This window comes from Myxocyprinus asiaticus, chromosome 29 (genome assembly GCF_019703515.2).
Source record: "Myxocyprinus asiaticus isolate MX2 ecotype Aquarium Trade chromosome 29, UBuf_Myxa_2, whole genome shotgun sequence".
NCBI classification, from domain to species: domain Eukaryota; kingdom Metazoa; phylum Chordata; class Actinopteri; order Cypriniformes; family Catostomidae; genus Myxocyprinus; species Myxocyprinus asiaticus.
Genome location: NC_059372.1, coordinates 3,933,515 through 3,951,806, shown reverse-complemented (window position 1 = coordinate 3,951,806; position 18,292 = coordinate 3,933,515). Strand labels below are relative to the sequence as shown.

Genomic DNA, 18,292 nt, shown 5'->3' with positions numbered 1-18,292 from the left:
GATACTTCAAAGATGTGCTGAAGGTCTTGTGATCTTATGAGACTAAAGGGGAACTTTTTTGGCTTAAACACTTAACAGTATTATGTGTTGCAAAGCCAACACTGCACATGAACAATACCCCATCCCCACAGTGAAACACGCTGGTGGCAGCATCATGTTATGGGGTGCTTTTTAGCAGCAGGAACTGACAGTCTTGTAAAGATTTATGGGATTATTAATGCTGCAAAATACACAGAGAGTTTGGATAAGAACCTCCTTTCCTCTTCCAGAAAGTGTAAAATTGGGAGGAAGTTTGTTTCAGCAGGACAATGACCCAAAGCACAAAGCCGGAGCAACACTGGAGTGGCTTAAATTAAGAAAATTGATGTCCCAGTCAGAGTCCTGACCTCAACCCTATTGAACATCTTTGGAAAGACCTCAAAATTGCTGTCCATTGCTGATCCCCCACTAACTTGGTACAGCTTGAGCAGTTTTGCAAGGAGGATTGGGCTAATATTGCTCCATCATGTGCAAAGTTGATAGAGACTTATCCAAAAAGACTGATTGATAGCTTTTTCAAGGCAGTGTGTGTAAAAATAATGTATATGTAACGTGTGCTGGCTGCTGGCAATGATGATGAAGACGAAGATGATGAGAACCCAAGTGCAGTTTTAATTACAGAATGTGAAATCCAAAAACCCTAACTAAATATAAACATGAACATGGCTTGACTAAAAACTTGACTTAACAATAAACATGGCCTGACATAAATTTCTACACTCACATTCACATCCAATACTTGACCACTAGACAATGCAAACATGAGGGCTTAAATACAAGACATGGGAGAACATAAACCAATGAACAAACAGAACTCATAACAAGCTAATTAAACAATAAACCAATGAAAACATGACACATGAACATGGAGGGAAAACAAGACATCACATGACTAGGGAACAGGAACTAAACTCTTCAAAATAAGACATGAATCAACAAAATACACCTGACATATCCCCCCCACTAAGGGGTGGCTCCTGACACCCCAACACATAAACGAAACACGTAAAATATGACATAAATTCAAAGTTCTGTAGGGAGCTGGGGGGGGGGGTGTCTTGAGGTGTGGGGCGTGGCATGGCGAGAAAGGGCGAGGGGCATGGGACCAAGGCAAAGTCCGTGGGGGGTGGTGCCATGAGAGGCTCGAGGTGCGGAGCCATGGAAGGCGGAGCCGTGATAGGCTCGAGGGGCGGAGCCATGGAACTTGGTGCCCAGAGAGTAGCCGAAGACCCGAAGGGCCAGGGTGGAGCCGATGGCAGGGAGGACCAAGGCGGTGCTGGAGGCTTGGAGGAGCAAGGCGGAGCTGGGGAATCTGAAGACTGAGGTGGAGCCGGTGGGACTGAGGACCAAGGTGGAGCCGTAGGGAAGGAGGTCCCCGGTGAAGCTGACAGATCGGAGGGACGAGGCGCAGCCAGAGGATCGGAGAGCCAAAGCGGAGCCAGGTGACCAACAGACCAAGGAGGAGCCGGAGGGACGAGGGACCCCGGCACAGCCGACAGGCTGAAGGACCATAGTGGAGCCAAGGGAACGCCAAGCTGAGGCAATGTCGAGGGACCGACAGGCCAAGGCGAAGTCCAGGGCTCAGAGGGTCCAGGCGGGATCGGAGGGCCGAAAGGACCCCTTGCCTGCTCAAGAGAACTAAGGGTGGGTATAAGGGTGGGAACCATCTCCAGGTCCCACTGCTCAGGTGTGGCTGTGACATGGCATGGAGCAGGCTGATGCGTTGCGGTGACGTGGCGTGGAGCAGGCTGAGGCGTTGCGGTGACGTGGCGTGGAGCAGGCTGAGGCGTTGCGGTGACGTGGCGTGGAGCAGGCTGAGGCGTTGCGGTGACGTGGCGTGGAGCAGGCTGAGGCGTTGCGGTGACGTGGAACTCTGGCTCGGCGGCGGCCATGACGTGGAACTCTGGCTCGGCGGCGGCCATGACGTGGAACTCTGGCTCGGCGGCGGCCATGACGTGGAACTCTGGCTCGGCGGCGGCCATGACGTGGAACTCTGGCTCGGCGGCGGCCATGACGTGGAACTCTGGCTCGGCGGCGGCCATGACGTGGAACTCTGGCTCGGCGGCGGCCATGACGTGGAACTCTGGCTCGGCGGCGGCCATGACGTGGAACTCTGGCTCGGCGGCGGCCATGACGTGGAACTCTGGCTCGGCGGCGGCCTCCCCCACAGTGAACGGGGAACCAATGAACCATAGGGCGAGGTTGATATATTGAGCCAGGCTGAGGGAACTGCGACCGCCAGGCATCAAAAAAGAAATGGACTCATTCAGTCCAAATCTAAAACAGTCTTTGAGGGCAACCTCATTAAATTCCACCTGGCTGGCTAGACCGCAGAAGTCCTCAACATAGTCCTCCAGGGGACTATTCCCCTGACGTAGGCGCAGAAGTAAAACTGCTGGGTTCATGGTTGGTCAAGTATTCTGTAACGTGTGCTGGCTGCTGGCAATGATGATGAAGACGAAGATGATGAGAACCCAAGTGCAGTTTTAATTACAGAACGTGAAATCCAAAACCCTAACTAAATATAAACATGAACATGGCTTGACTAAAAACTTGACAAAAACTTGACTTGACAATAAACGTGGCCTGACATAAACTTCTACACTCACATTCACATCCAATACTTGACCACTAGACAATGCAAACATGAGGGCTTAAATACAAGACATGGAAGAACATAAACCAATGAACAAACAGAACTCATAACAAGCTAATTAAACAATAAACCAATGAAAACATGACACATGAACATGGAGGGAAAACAAGACATCACATGACTAGGGAACAGGAACTAAACTTTTCAAAATAAAAGACATGAATCAACAAAATATACCTGACAGTATATAAATTACATATAACTGTTTATGCATAATATACAGTATGAAAAGTGTAAAATATAATTAACATGCTGTTCGTTCAAGTTGCAATCTGCTTTTTTCTACATGAATGTCCATAGAAGTCGGTAGACATGAAAAATATATATTCACATTATTAAACTTTTTCTATTTACTGTAATATGTATCGCGTATGATCATTACAATTATACAGACTAACCTTATAAAAATGAATAAAATAATAAGAAAAGCGCTTATATACTACTGTGCATTATAAACTTACTCTAGTTATAGATGGTAACAAAAAAAATATTTATGGAAGTGCAAATATACAGTATTACTACAATATTACATGTCTCAGGTCAGCAGGAGTAATCAATTACACCTTTTTAAGGCAGTTAGACATGTTTGGCAATTTCCTTTTGCATTTTACACTAATTATACAAGAAAGCTTGAGGAATGGTATAAATGTGGGAGTAATATAAAAAACAAAAAATAGATGAGGGACCTATATGAGAGTGGAGTGTTGAGATCTTTTGAAAATTTGGTTCAACATTTTGGGATTCCCAGATCTCAATTCTAAAGGTATTTGCAGCTGTGCCACCTGCTCTGTACTGTTTTTGGGAGTAGTTTACACCCCCCTAAACAGCAGATACTCATGGTGTGGTGATTGCTGCTTTTGGAAAAGGTCATGAGGCATCAGTGTATTACTCCCTGTTAATTCAGAGTCTGGGGGACGGAACTTCAGCTTCTCTTAAGACATTATGTGAGAAAGATCTAAACTTGGTATTGGAGGAGGGAGTGTGGGCTAGGATTCTAAAAAATGTAAAGTCTGCATCTAGAGACACAAGGGTGCGCCTTATGCAATTTAAGATTTTACATAGATTTTATTGGACCGCCTCTAGATTATATAAGCTTGGATTTAAAGACACACCCACCTGCTGGCGATGTCAATCAGAAGATGGAGACACAACCCATGTTTTTTGGGGATGTGTTATGATCCAATAATTTTGGTTGAGGATTCAGAGTTTCATGTGTGATGTCTTGGGCACTCAGATTTTATTTAGCCCCAAATCAGAATGGGAGAAGCATGGTGGAGAGGAGATTACAGAGAAGACTGCAACAAAACTACAATAATTACTTTGAACATAACTTCTTATTATTTTAATATTATGCCATTTTAAAACAGTTCCAAGGTATTAAAATATAGAGTTCAGCATCAACCAAACAGTGACCATTTTTATTTATAATTAAAATATTTATATATTTGGCAATTAACAATTCCTTTAATAAATGCAGTTATAAATTAATAGTATAAGTCTATATAAATATACAATTTGTATTTACATTAATGCTACACAATAATACAAGAAAACAGTGTTGAGAAAACAGCTCCCAAAGTCACCAGAACTGAACAATTAAAACCCAAAATGAGTTTTCTCAAACGCGTGCACACTCCAGTCCAGTAGGAGACAGAAAAGCGCCATTAAACACAAGAAGAAGAAGAATTTGTCTGTAAGTGTTTGAATGTGTTTATCTTCATTTGTGAGTTTGTGTTTGTGTTTTTCTGTCTTTGGCGTTTTAATGATCGTAATAGAAGATTATTATCGTCGTTTGTGGCGGTTTTGTGACTCTTTAAAATATTCAGTTTCAGGAGAAACAAAGAAAAAACTTCGGAGCCCCTTCAGGGGGAATTTGTTTTCTGAAATAGTTTTACTTTCCCTCGCAATAAATTTACCATGATTTTACTACAGTAACCATATTTTAACCATGATATTCGTAGTGAAACTATAATACTACAGGAAAACGAATACAGTGCTTTAAAAAACATAATTTTGTGATTATTATGGTTTTACTACAATAACTATAGTTTAACTATGATTACTGTGGTAGTTTAACCATTGTATTTGTAATAAAACTAAAGTAATCACAAGATTAACCATGGATAATCTATATTAAAACATGGTTTTGGTCCCAAAGAAACTAAAACAAACATGGCCCACCTCAGTCATGTTTACTACAATATTACTATAGTAAAACCATGTTTCAGACCAAAAAACAAAAACATTACACTGTCATGGTAACTACTATAGTAAAGCCGTGATTTTTCTATTGTATGTTTTTATTTTACTATAGATTTATCATGGTTAATCTTGTGATTACTATGGTTTTACTTCAAATACCATGATTAAACTACTACAGTAACCACAGTTAAACTATGGTATTTGTGGTCAAACTATAATAACACAAAATTAACCACAGTTTTCATTTTCTGTATTACTATAGTTTAATTACGAATATCATTGTTAAAATATGGATACTGTAGTAAAATCATGGTAAATTTATTGCGACTCATTGATTGTCACTCAGCACACCCTGGATTCGAACTCGCGACGCCAGGGGTGGTAGTCAGCGTCAATACTTGCTGAGCTACCCAGGCCGCCCGAAAAATGCTTTAATACAAAAAACGTTACTAACTTTATCAGTGGACCTTACGTAAGATAATAAAATTATATAAGAAAGAGCATTTCATGAACCCTTTAACATAATTTGAAATGTATGTGCGTGATGACGTCATGCTTAAAAAAAACATTTTGTCGCATAAGTTTTGGTTTATCGCAAAAGAAATCTGCCCTTAAGCCGTTTCCATACAGAAATGTGTGTATATCGCCTCCCAGATGTCCCTAATGTTTTTTCCCCGAAGTTTTGGTAAAATGAGGAGAGTATTGAGACAATTCATTGAAATAAGCCAGCTTACTGTCATTTTAATTTCACAAATAAATGCAATCAGAAGACGAGGAATTGCAATCAAAAGTGAACAGTTGCCCTTCTGATGGGACTGTAATATTGGTCCTGATGTTGCGCCTATCGCAGGTTGCCACCGGTTCCGATCCGAAAGCGAATTGTCATGGCCCTGTTCAAGCTGGCAACCTGCACCAAGTAGTGGGGGAAACTTTCGGTCTTAGTATAAGGATCATCTGTCGATGTGTATATGCGGTGTGCACAGCTATTAAAGAAAAACTGATGCGGTGTAATATCAGGGTTTACATATATGATACATTCCTGATATTCAATAGGCTATTTTAAACAATCATCTAATCTAAAGCATTGCCATCACAACTGCATTATGTCCCACATATTTGTCCAGCAACCGAACTTGATTGTCATCTAAAATTAATTTAAGCATCATAATGCAATTTACATTATCTGAAGAAGCTCAGCAAATGCAATCAAGCTGCTACATCGGTAAACATTTTAATGCGCTACACTCCGTATGTAGCGGTTCTGTGACGGACGCTTTAAAATATTCTGTTTCAGGAGAAACAAGCAGAAATGTGAGAATATCATGTTTAATTTCTGATAAATGAGCTTGTTAAATTCATTGGCTGTTTGTAAATTAGTTCAATGAAGGCAAGTATATGTTAAAGTCTGTTATAATATCTGATAATATTCCTGCTGTCAGGAAAATGAAACCAAACTCCACGCACACATTTATATTTATAAGCTACCATATCAGAAACAAAGTTAATTAACAGGGCTGTATATAATCCTATAATAATCTTTTTAAGTTTGATGAATGTCAGTCCATTATAATGATGATTTGTGTTCATATGTTCATCATGAGAGAGCAGGTGAATGTGATCTGCTGTAAATCAGTAGGAACTGATCTGTCCATGCTGGATATTGATGATTTCATCACAGAAATCTCTCAGCTGAAGAAAGAGGTGACGTCACTGAAGACAAAGCTGATGGAGAGAGAGGACAGGTTACAGGTTAAACATTCATTTCATCCTTAAAGTTGAGATTGTAAGCTTTCAAATGATGTGATATGATGAACGGTACAGATGTGATTGTGTTGTGTTTGTCAGGAGCTGGAAAAGGTTTCCTGTAAATCTTCAGTGTGTGTGACTGATGGGACCTCCACAGAATGTCAGGATTCAGTGTGGAGCGGCAGAGATCAGTCCACACCACAGCGACTGCTGGACAAACTCTCTGAACAGAGATCCAGAGACACACAGGACTCACAGCTCACTTTACTCTGTTCTACTGATGGTAATCAGGGTGATCAAACCTCCACAGAGTTTCTGGCTTCTGTCTGTAACACTGGAGAACAGCAGATGCTGCAGACACCAGTGAAGATGTGTTCAGTGAAACTGCTGGACTGCAGGAACCTGATGAAGATGAGAAGAGAAATCAAAGTAGAGGAACAGCAGTGTAATGAAGATGAGGATGATGATGATCAAACCTTCACAGGGTCTCTGGCTTCTGTCAGTAATGCTGGGGAACAGCAGATGCTGCAGATACCAGTGAAGATCGAAGTGAAGCAGGAGGAGATAAAAGAAGAAAACACAGCAGAGGAACAACAGGGATATGAAGATGATTATATTTCTTCAGGTATGTTTCTTCCTTTAATGATTTACATTTTCATGTCAATCAGCTGTCATTTTACAGTCGTTTTATCATTCAGTAATAAAAATTGCACATCTAGTAATGTCAGGTATCCGCTCCATTTCTCTCTAAACAAATACAATTTTCCTAGCCTTCTAAACGACCCTTCTTCAAAGGCCGCCACCCTACCCATCTCTGAGAATCACTCATGAAATGAGGGCGCTCCAGCCGACCTCCAACCCCTTAAAAGAACCTGTCTGGCGATCATGACGCTAGTTAGGACCCAACTCTTTATATGCCTATTCTCAACGTCGATGACCGCCCCTTCACCCAAAATACAGAGTCTGGGGTAAAATGAATGCCAAGTGCTCAATACATCACATACAAGACTCTGAACCTTCAACCAAAACTCCTGGATCTTAACACACCCCCAAAAGAGGGTTATGTCTCCATTCTCTGATTGGCATTGCCAGAAAGTGGGTGTGTCTTTAAAACCAAGCCTATACAATCTAGAGGGGGTCCAATAAAATCGATGTAAAATCTTGACTTGCATAAGGTGCACCCTTGCATCTCTAGATGCAGACTTGATGTTTTTTAGAATCCTAGCCCACTCTCCCTCCTCCAAAACCAAGTTTAAATCTTTCTCCCACAATCTTTTGATAGATGTTAAAGCTCCGTCCCCCAGACTCTGAATTAGCAGGGAGTAATACACTGATGCCTCATGACCTTTTCCAAAAGTAGTAATCAGCACTCCCCGAGTATCTGCCGCTTTATGCTATACCCAAAAATAGTACATAGCAGGTGTCGCAGCTGTAAATATCAAAAGAACTGAGATCTTGGAATCCCAAAATGTTGAACCAGATTTTCAAAGGATCTCAACACTCCACTGTCATATAGGTCACCGAGTGTAGCAACCCCCCTCACAATCCACTCTGACCAGCAGAAACGTCATGGTTACTGGTGTAACCTCCGTTCCCTGATGGAGGGAACGAGACGTTGTGTCGATGTAGTGACACTAGGGGTCACTCTTGGGAGCCCGAGACACCTCTGGTCTTTGATAAAAGGCCAATGAAAATTGGCGAGTGGTATTCGCATGCCACTTCCCCGGACATACGGGTATAAAAGGAGCTGGTATGCAACCACTCATTCAGGTTTTATGCTGAGGAGCCGATATAAGGTCCGGCCATTTCAGCGGGTAGTTCAGCGTTGTGGCAGAAGGGACACAACGTCTTGTTCCCTCCATCAGGGAACGGAGGTTACACCAGTAACCATGACGTTCCCTATCTGTCACTCACTCGACGTTGTGTTGATGTAGTGACACTAGGGTTCCCTATACGAAACGCCACAACTGGCTGAACTGTGTTACGTGAACTGGCGGTGTGTGGTGGGCAGACTGCTGTGTGCCTCAGACCACACCAGGTCGACACGTAACCTCCCCCAACATAGTTATGAGTGTCGAACGGCCCTTTTTGGGGACAAGTTGACTACCCAAAGATAGAGACAGGCTTAACCCAGTTGTGGCCTCTTTTCCCCTTCTCTTTTTCCACTCCCTAAAAAAGAAGGAGGATTATCCGACTGGGCCGTCAGGTCTAGTTGGGGGGTGTCCCTCCCAAGGGGAAGACACCGCGGAGACCACACCTCGCCCAAAGAGAGGGGGGGATATTTAAGTGGAAGAATACGTCACATGGTCTTTCCAACCATGTGGAGAGCCTTCAAGGTAGATCCTGCCCAATGGGGGAGGAGTTACTACAAACATGGGACTGGGGCAGAGGGGCTTTGCCCAAGGAAGATGCAGTTTGCCAGCAGGGAAACGAACTAGCGGAAAATATGTAATTGCATGGGGTTAGCCTTACAGGGAACCGCCACATGCGGAGCACCTACCCCAGAACAGGGCTCTTAGCGCGTGTACTGGGCCGGCAGCGAGTCTCTCTGAAAACTCGACTGCCACAGGGCTCGGAGGAAGTTAACCAGGGAACAAAGTTTGTGAACACTACTGGGAATTAAGGGCGCACGTCTTCAGCTCCAAGGGAGGTGGAAGGCACTATGTGCAAGCGATACACCCGGCCAGCTATCCCGGGCTTATCCGCTTGTGTTGCGTGCCACTACCTGGGATGAAACCAGTTCCACCTGGAGGTTGTAGAACCTTGCAAAGGTGTTGGGTGTTGCCCAGCCCGCTGCTCTACAAATGTCTGTTAGAGAGGCACCTCTGGCCAGGGCCCAGGAAGCCGCTACACCTCAGGTAGAATGGGCTCGTAGCCCTACCGGGGGTGGCATGTTCTGGGCGAGATATGCCATAGTTATGGTGTCAACAAGCCAGTGGGCGATCCTCTGCTTGGAGACAGTGCTTCCTTTCCGCTGTGCACCAAAGCAGACAAAGAGCTGCTCAGAGATTCTAAAGCTCTGCGTGCGATCCAAATAGATGCGTAAAGCATGCACCGGACACAGCAACGACAGGGCTGGGTCTGCCTCCTCCTCAGGCAGCGCTTGCAGGTTCACCACCTGGTCCCTAAAAGGGGTGGTGGGAACCTTGGGCACATAGCCTGGTCGGGGTCTCAGAATCACGTGAGAGTAACCCGGACGGAACTCCAGGCACGTTTCGCTGACAGAGAACGCTTGCAGGTCTCCTACCCTCTTGATGGAAGTGAGCGCAGTCAGGAGGGCAGTCTTCAAGGAGAGTGCCTTAAGCTCGGCTGACTGCAAAGGCTCAAAGGGGGCTCTCTGTAGACCCTAAAGAACTATGGAGAGATCCCATGAGGGAACGAGGCGCGGTCTGGAGGGATTCAGCCTCCTGGCACCTCTTAGGAACCTGATGATCAGGTTGTGCTTCCCTAAGGACTTACCGTCGACTGCGTCGTGGTGTGCTGCTATGGCGGCAACGTACACCTTCAAGGTGGAAGGGGACAGCCTCCCTTCCAACCTCTCCTGCAGGAAGGAAAGCACTGATCCGACTGCGCATCTCTGGGGGTCTTCGCATCGGGAAGAACACCACTTAGCGAATAGACGCCACTTAAAGGCATACAGGCGCCTCGTAGAGGGGGCCCTAGCCTGAGTGATCGTGTCTACCACCGCGGGTGGTAGACCACGTAGGTCTTCCACGTCCCGTCCAGGGACCAGACATGGAGATTCCAGAGGTCTGGGCGCAGGTGCCAGAGGGTGCCCCGTCCCTGAGAAAGAAGGTCCTTCCTCAGGGGAATTCGCCAGGGTGGAGCTGTCGCGAGGAGCATGAGGTCCGAGAACCACGTCTGGGTGGGCCAGTAGGGTGCTACCAGGACGACCTGCTCCTCGTCCTCCCTGACCTTGCACAGGGTCTGTGCAAGCAGGCTCACTGGGGGAAACGCATATTTGCATAGGCCAGGGGGCCAGCTGTGTGCCAGCGCGTCTATGCCGAGGGGAGCCTCGGTGAGGGCGTACCAGAGCAGGCAGTGGGAGGATTCTTGGGAGGTGAACAGGTCCACCTGTGCCCGTCCGAATCGACTCCAAATCAGCTGGACCAACTGAGGGTGGAGTCTCCACTCTCCCCTGAGGGAAATCTGCCGTGACAGCGCGTCCGCTGTAGTGTTGAGGTTGCCTGGGATGTGAGTCCGTAAGGCGCGCGTCAAGGAGACTGAGTCCAACTCCAAACCGAGAAAAGAGATGCTCTGAACCGGGAGGAGCTTGCTCTTTTCCCAGTTGACCCAGAATTCTTAGTGCAGGAAAAACCCTAAAAAAAACATCACCTGCCAAAGTGGCTAGTAAGAGTGAAAGAAATACCCACTACTGCTGATTTCTAGAGTGGGCGGGTGTTAATTTCAAACCCTGATGACTATAATCATTAAATGCAGTTATTAGGCGGAATAAATGTTGTAAATAAATACTGTTTGCACAGCAAACATCACAAATTAATACTGGACGTTTGTTGTGTTCTGGCATTGAATTCAGTTTGATTACTTTTTACGTTTCTCCCACTTGAATTGATTTTTGTCCAATTACTGTGTTTATTGTAGAGCTGATGGAAGTGAAAGAGCAATGTCAAGAACTGAATGAAGTGGAGGACAAACTTCAGTGTCAGAAACATCATGATTTTATAACTGGAGAAAAATCTTTGAGTTGCTCAAAGAATAAGAAGAATTTATCACTAGAAAAGCATAAAAGAAGAGCAGCCAATAATACTGTCACCTGCTCACAGTGTGGAAAATTTTTCACAAATAAAAGCCAGCTTAATAAACACATGAAAGTTCATACTGGAGAGAAACCTTACACGTGCCATCAGTGTGGGAAAAGTTTCGCAAATACAGTTTGTCTCAAAGGTCATCTCCGCTGTCACTCTGGAGAAAGACCATTTGAATGTGATAAGTGTGGTAAAACATTTGTTTTGAATTCAAGCCTAAGAAAACATCTGAAAACTCACACAGATGAGAATACCGGTGTGGGGGTTCATATGTGCTTTGAATGTGGGAAGACCTTTACTACAGCCAGCCTCTTGAAACAGCACCAAAGAATCCATACTAGAGAAACACCTTACAAGTGCACACACTGTGAAAAGAGTTTCACTAAGTCACAAGACCTGAAATCACACAAGAGAATTCATACTGGAGAAAGACCTTACAAGTGCTCACACTGTGAAAAGAGTTTCACCCGGTCAGAACACCTGAAAAAACACGAGAGAATTCATACTGGAGAAAAACCTTACAAGTGCTCACACTGTGAAAAGAGTTTCACCCGGTCAGAACACCTGAAAAAACACGAGAGAATTCATACTGGAGAAAAACCTTACAAGTGCTCACACTGTGAAAAGAGTTTCACCTGGTCAGAACACCTGAAAAAACACGAGAGAATCCATACTGGAGAAAAACCTTACAAGTGCTCACACTGTGAAAAGAGCTTCACTCGGTCAGAACACCTGAAAAAACATGAGAGAATCCATACCGGAGAAAAACCATACAAGTGCTCACACTGTGAAAAGAGTTTCAGTCACTCACATAATCTGAAAACACATGAGAGAATCCATGCTGGAGAAAAACCATACAAGTGCTCACACTGTGAAAAGAGTTTCAGTCACTCACATAACCTGAAAACACATGAGAGAATTCATGCTGGAGAAAAACCATACAAGTGCTCACACTGTGAAAAGAGTTTCACTCAGTCACAAGACCTGAAAAAACATGAGAGAATCCATACTGGAGAAAAACCTTACAAGTGCTCATACTGTGAAAAGAGTTTCACTCACTCACATCACCTGAAAACACATGAGAGAATCCATACTGGAGAAAAACCTTACAAGTGCTCACACTGTGAAAAGAGTTTCCCTCTGTCACAAAACCTGAAAAAACACGAGAGAATCCATATTGGAGAAAAACCTTAAAAGTGCTCACGCTGTTTTCCGCCAACTATGACACAAGCCAGGATCAGTCTGATTCTTAAAAAGGACAAAGATCCAAGCGAGTGTAAGAGTTACCGTCCAATTTCCCTGATCCAGCTAGATGTAAAAATATTGTCAAAAATTTGAGTAAAGATAACGTTATGACACTCTTATACATATAGATCAGGTGGGGTTTATTCGGGGCCGCAGCTCTTCTGATAATATTAGGCGTCTCATTAATATCATGTGGTCAGTGGCAAATGATCAGACTCTGGTCGCTGCCATCTCACTTGATGCCGAAAAGGCGTTTGATATGGTAGAATGGGATTATCTTTTTAAGATTTTGGAAATGTATGGGTTCGGAAATACTTTTATTGGATGGATGAACTTACTGTATAGACACCCGGTAGCGGTGGTACAAACCAATGGATTAACCCGACAGGGTTGCCCTCTTTCCCCATTATTGTTCTGTCTTGCCCTGGAACCATTAGCAGCCACAGTAAGAAAGGAGGATGATTTTCCAGGGGTGGTTGCGGGAGGTGTGGCGCATAAGCTTCTGCTTTATGCAGGTGATATTTTATTATTTGTCTCTGAACCTACTAGATCTATGCCTTGCCTCCACAGAATTCTTAATTCCTTTTCCAAGTTCTTAGGATACAAAGTAAATTGGTCTCATTTCTTTTACCCCAGTCATATAAATGCTCAAGTTATCACTTTCCTTTGTCCTTTTAGCTAATAGTCTGTTAAAAAGCCACTAAAAGTTTCTACATGGTAGTTCCCCATGAAATGTATAAACATCTCAAGTTGTTTATAATGTACCAGTGTTATAGCACAGCAATGTACGTATTAATTTGTTTAGTGTGTTAAAATGAAACTATTATTTTACACATTTCTGCATATTATTTTAATGTTTAATAAAGTGTATTTCACCCCCATCATTATTGAATCCTCATTTTTTTGTTAGTTTTCAGTTTTATTGTGTGCAGTGCATAGATGTACTATTGTAATATTATGGTTTACTTGCATTATCATCTGAGGCTGTACAATTGTATATAAAAAGAATAAACATTTTAACTAGAGTTGATGTCCAGGTAATCTCAAATCATGAGATTCATCTGCACAGGAAAACATGTAATGTGTAACACATCCCGAAACACAACACACGTAAAGTGTTCATCCACAAGTTGCTTGCAGTTTTAGGTTTCAATCACAGATTGCACTAGAGAGCACAAAGTTATGTAGTGCAGCTTTAAAAATAGGCTAAAATATTTTTTGAGCGTATATACACTCACTGAGCACTGTACACCTACTTATTCGTAAGATTATCTAATCAGCCTATCGTGTGGCAGCAGTGCAATGCATAAAATTATGCAAATACTGGTCAAGGAGCTTCAGTTAATGTTCAAATCAACCATCAGAATGTGGAAAAATGTAATCTTAGTGACCGTGGCCTGATTGTTTGTGCCATACGGGCTGGTTTGAGTGTTTCAGTAACTGCTGATCTCTTGGGATTTTCACGCACAACAGTCTATACAGTTTACTCAGAATGGTGCCAAAAACAAAAAAACATAAAGTGAGCAGCAGTTCTGCGGACTGAAATACCTTGTTGATGAGAGAGGTTCAAATCTGTTTTGATTGTTTTTGTGGCATAACTGACCAGAGACAGAGATGTCAACTGCTGTCCTCTCCAGTTTGGGTTAGGTCCCATTAATTGCCTTGGCAAGGCAAGTTTATTTATATAGCACATTTTATACACAATGGTAATTAAAAGTGCTTAACAAAAAGAAAATACAAGATACATAAAAATCAATTTTAAAACCAATTAAGAACAAGAAATTAGAATAAAAAGTATTAAAATAGCTAAAAAATATTTGAAAATTATTAAGATATATAAAAAAATGAAAATAATACAGAAATAAAATGATGCAGTGCAATCAGTAAATGCAGCACAGTTCTCAGTTAGTAAATTCACAGCTAAACAGATTTTAGCTTTAGATGTTTTCAGTCTGGATTTGAATATGGCTAATGTTGGAGCACATCTGAACTCTTCTGGAAGCTGGATCCATCTTAATAGCTAAACGCTGTCTCATCGTGTTGATCCTGACATGATCCTAATGATCTGAGAGGTCTGTTAGGTTTATATTCAACAAACATATCTGCAATGTATTTAGATCCTAGGCCATTTAGCGATTTATTCACTAGTAATAGTACCTTAAAATTCAACCTTAATGTAACTGCAAGCCAGTGTAAAGACCTGAGGACTTCAGTAATAAGCTCAGTGCAAGGGCATAGATTTGGCTTGAACATTGGGGGGGGGGGTTAAGCACTTGCTTGTTTTGATTATTGGGGAGTTAACTCCTCCCCATCCCCCCTGGAATCTATGCCCCTGAGCTCAGATTTTTTGGTCTGGGTCAGAATCCTGGCAGCAGCATTCTTAATGAGCTGCAACTGTCTAATGGTCTTTTGGGGAAGGCCGGTGAGAAGTCCACTGCAGTAGTCGAATCTACTGGTGATAAATGCATGAACAAGTTTCTCTAAGTCTAGACTGGATACAAGACATCTAATTCTCACTATATATTTTTTTTTGAGACGACAGTAGGCTGATTTAGTTATTGCTTTGATTTGACTGTTAAAGCTAAGGTTTAAACTGGCATAAACTGGGTTGCCCACCGGCAATAAATATCACCAGAAGAAAACGTTCTTTCCTGTGACAGCGCTTTGGATCATGAAAACATATTTAACTAAATAGTACGTACTGTAAATAAACAGCAATGGTATTGATATCTGAGTTGTTATTGTGTTCAGTCGACAGATGTTGTATTGCATTGTCAGTGCTGTCTTGTTCGCTACACAACAATAATTAACCGGATAGCTAGCTGCTAGCTGGCTACTACCAAGCCTGATTAGTTTCCATGGCAGCAGGGCTGCCAGCTAATAATTCCTAAAATTCTGATTTCATGTCTGTTATTCAGTTAGATAGTTGTGTGTATTACTTTGCCGAACTGCATTTTTAGCGACACGTACCTGATCCGATCACCTAGATATGTAAAATTACTCAAAAGTTTATTATCGATATTGAAATTTTTTCCGGTAAATATCGATATCGTTTTAACCCCCAGCCCTAATGGTATGTCATGGATGTCCACTCAGATTCATAGTTGCTTATGTTCACTTAGTAACCCCTCCCTTCTAGATATGACCTGAACCAGCTTAGAACCGTCCCAGAGATCCCTACCCAGTTTTCCAGTCTGTCTAGGAGAATATTGCGGTTGATAATGTCAAAGGCAGCACTGAGATCCATTAATACCAGCACTGATATTTTGCCTGAATAAGTATTTAAGTGAATATCATTAAGTATATTTAAGAGTGCCGTCTCTGTGCTGTGATGTGGTCGGAAACCAGACTGGAAATTGTCAAAGTAACTATTCCAGTTTAAGAATTTGTTCAGCTGATTTCAAACAACCTTTTTAATTATTCTGCCTATGACAGGAAGATTTGAGATTGGTCTGTAGTTTAATATGGAGTTATCTAGATTGCTCTTTTTTAGGATTGGTTTAACAATTGCAGTTTTCAGGGACTTCTGAAAAGTGCCTAAAAGAAGTGATGCATTTACTATTTCTAAGAGACAATTTTCTAGACCGTTAAATGCATAATTTTTTTAAAATTATTATTATTATGTGAGTGATTCAAGGCAGCAAGAACAAATTTTAAGATGCTGCATAGTTTCTTCCAGGGTTTTGCCATCAATTGCCTCAAAATCTGACATAGGGTAGGTTGCACCGATAAGTATACAATTAAGCAGAGTTTAGAGCTAATCCAGGTTTTTTTATTTTTTTTATTTAATTTTTATTTGAATTTGAATAATGTTGCACCACTTAATTTTCTATACGGTTTAACAAATCAGAGATTAAACTTTTAACCTGTGATTAAAGAGTTTACCTGTGATTCATTTTGTCCTCCATGAGAGATTCTGAATTTAGCTGTAGATTAGTACACAGGGCAGATCAATGAGGTTAAGAAAATGTCACAGCAGTGTACACAATGTCACAAGTTTTAAAATATGGCATCATAATTTAAGAAAAAAGGACCACATGGGTCTCATATTGACCACCTTCTCTCATCAGAGCCACAAATTAACAGCCCAGGCTGCCGACTGAAATGAGTATAAGAGAGGAGCGGAGCAATAGCGATATGTCGCTTGTAACCGCTGTTGTTAAATGCAGAAATTACACTCTACTCTAGCTTCTCCTCGAGAGAGACCCGTCTCTGTCCCTTGTCCCCGCAAGTATAACGCCGCCACCGAAACGAGCCACCGTACTCGCACACCGGATTTGAAAGTATGCAACGGCCCAACATTTTGGACCATAATAAAGTGGTGATGGTGTAATGGGCTAAAGCACATAACTGGTAATCCAAAAGGTTTCTGGTTCAATCCTCACAGCCACCACTATTGTGTCCTTGAGCAAGGCACTTAACTCCAGGTTGTTCCAGGGGAATTGTCCCTGTAATAAGTGCACTGTAAGTCACTTTGGATAAAAGCATCTACCAAATGCATAAAAATGTAAATGTCAAAATAATAAACAAATAATATGATAAATGTCTCTCAAAGGACTGATGGCACATCCACTGTTTGTTTACATAGTTATTCATGTTTAATTGTAGGTTTGTTTTTTATTAAAACCACATCAGCTGCTAGTTTAAAGTTAAGCCCTAACTAAGATTTAAATAAGAGTTTAAAGTATAGAAGCAACAGGATTAAAGTTAATTCGGATTTACTGTGAAATTTAAATCAGGAACAAATCGATGGTTAAAATGTAACCCTGATTATTTTTAAAAAAGGTTTAAAGTAACAGAAACAGAATTATCAGATAAACCTTGATTTACGATTCGATACGGGCGATATGATAGGAAGAAGTTGAAACGGGTGAAAAATAGTGCCCAGCGAGCCTGTCTACAGTTCAGACATTTAGCGTTACGAATGCACTCTAAGTTCTTATGATCAGTCCAAACCACGAAAGGTACACCCGAACCCTCTAAACAATGACGCCACTCGCCCAAAGCCAGCCGGACAGCCAGCATTTCTCCGTTACTGACGTTGTAGTTCCATTCAGCAGGTGTTAATCAGTGCGAAAAAAAGCACACGGATGCATTTTTCCATCTGAGGGGGAGTGCTGCGACAGGACCGCTCCGACACCAACCTCCGATGCATCCACCTCCACCTCAAACTGACATGCAGGGTCGGGAGTTATCAAAATAGGCATGGTAGAAAGCCACTTCTTTAATTTAGAAAACAAACCTCGGCCCGTGGGGACCAACAAAAGTCAGTGCGGGTGGATGTGAGAGCCGTCAGAGGTGCGGCGAGTAGGCTGTAATTACAAATAAACCTACGGTAGAAATTAGCAAACCCCAGAAACCTCTGCAAAGCCTTGCGAGAATCTAGGGTTGGCCAATCGGAGATGGCCCTGACTTTAGCAGGGTCCATGCACACTGACGTACCTGCCTGACGTGCTGAACATGGTCCTGGATATTCTGGGAGAAGATCAGAATATCATCTAAGTAGACAAACACAAAACGGTCAACCATGTCTCTAAGCACGTCATTCATGAGCCCCTGGAAGACGGCTGGGACATTGACCAATACGAAAGGTATAACCAAATATTCGTGTGTCACTTTGGTTTTCAGTGGCATTGCA

General features: G+C 42.5%; 2 protein-coding genes across 2 annotated transcripts in view; both read left to right on the top strand.

The window, feature by feature from the left end:
- LOC127420181 (zinc finger protein 271-like) overlaps positions 1-13,529 on the top strand; it is a 50,521-nt gene extending 36,992 nt beyond the window's left edge. The window contains 3 exon segments of the mRNA XM_051662234.1: positions 6,432-6,646; positions 6,743-7,268; positions 11,246-13,529. Of these exon segments, the coding sequence (XP_051518194.1) occupies positions 6,432-6,646; positions 6,743-7,268; positions 11,246-12,603 (2,099 nt within the window). The 3' untranslated portion in view covers positions 12,604-13,529.
- LOC127420310 (zinc finger protein OZF-like) overlaps positions 1-18,292 on the top strand; it is a 106,976-nt gene that overhangs the window by 37,202 nt on the left and 51,482 nt on the right. The gene's annotated exons all lie outside the window — the stretch shown is intronic.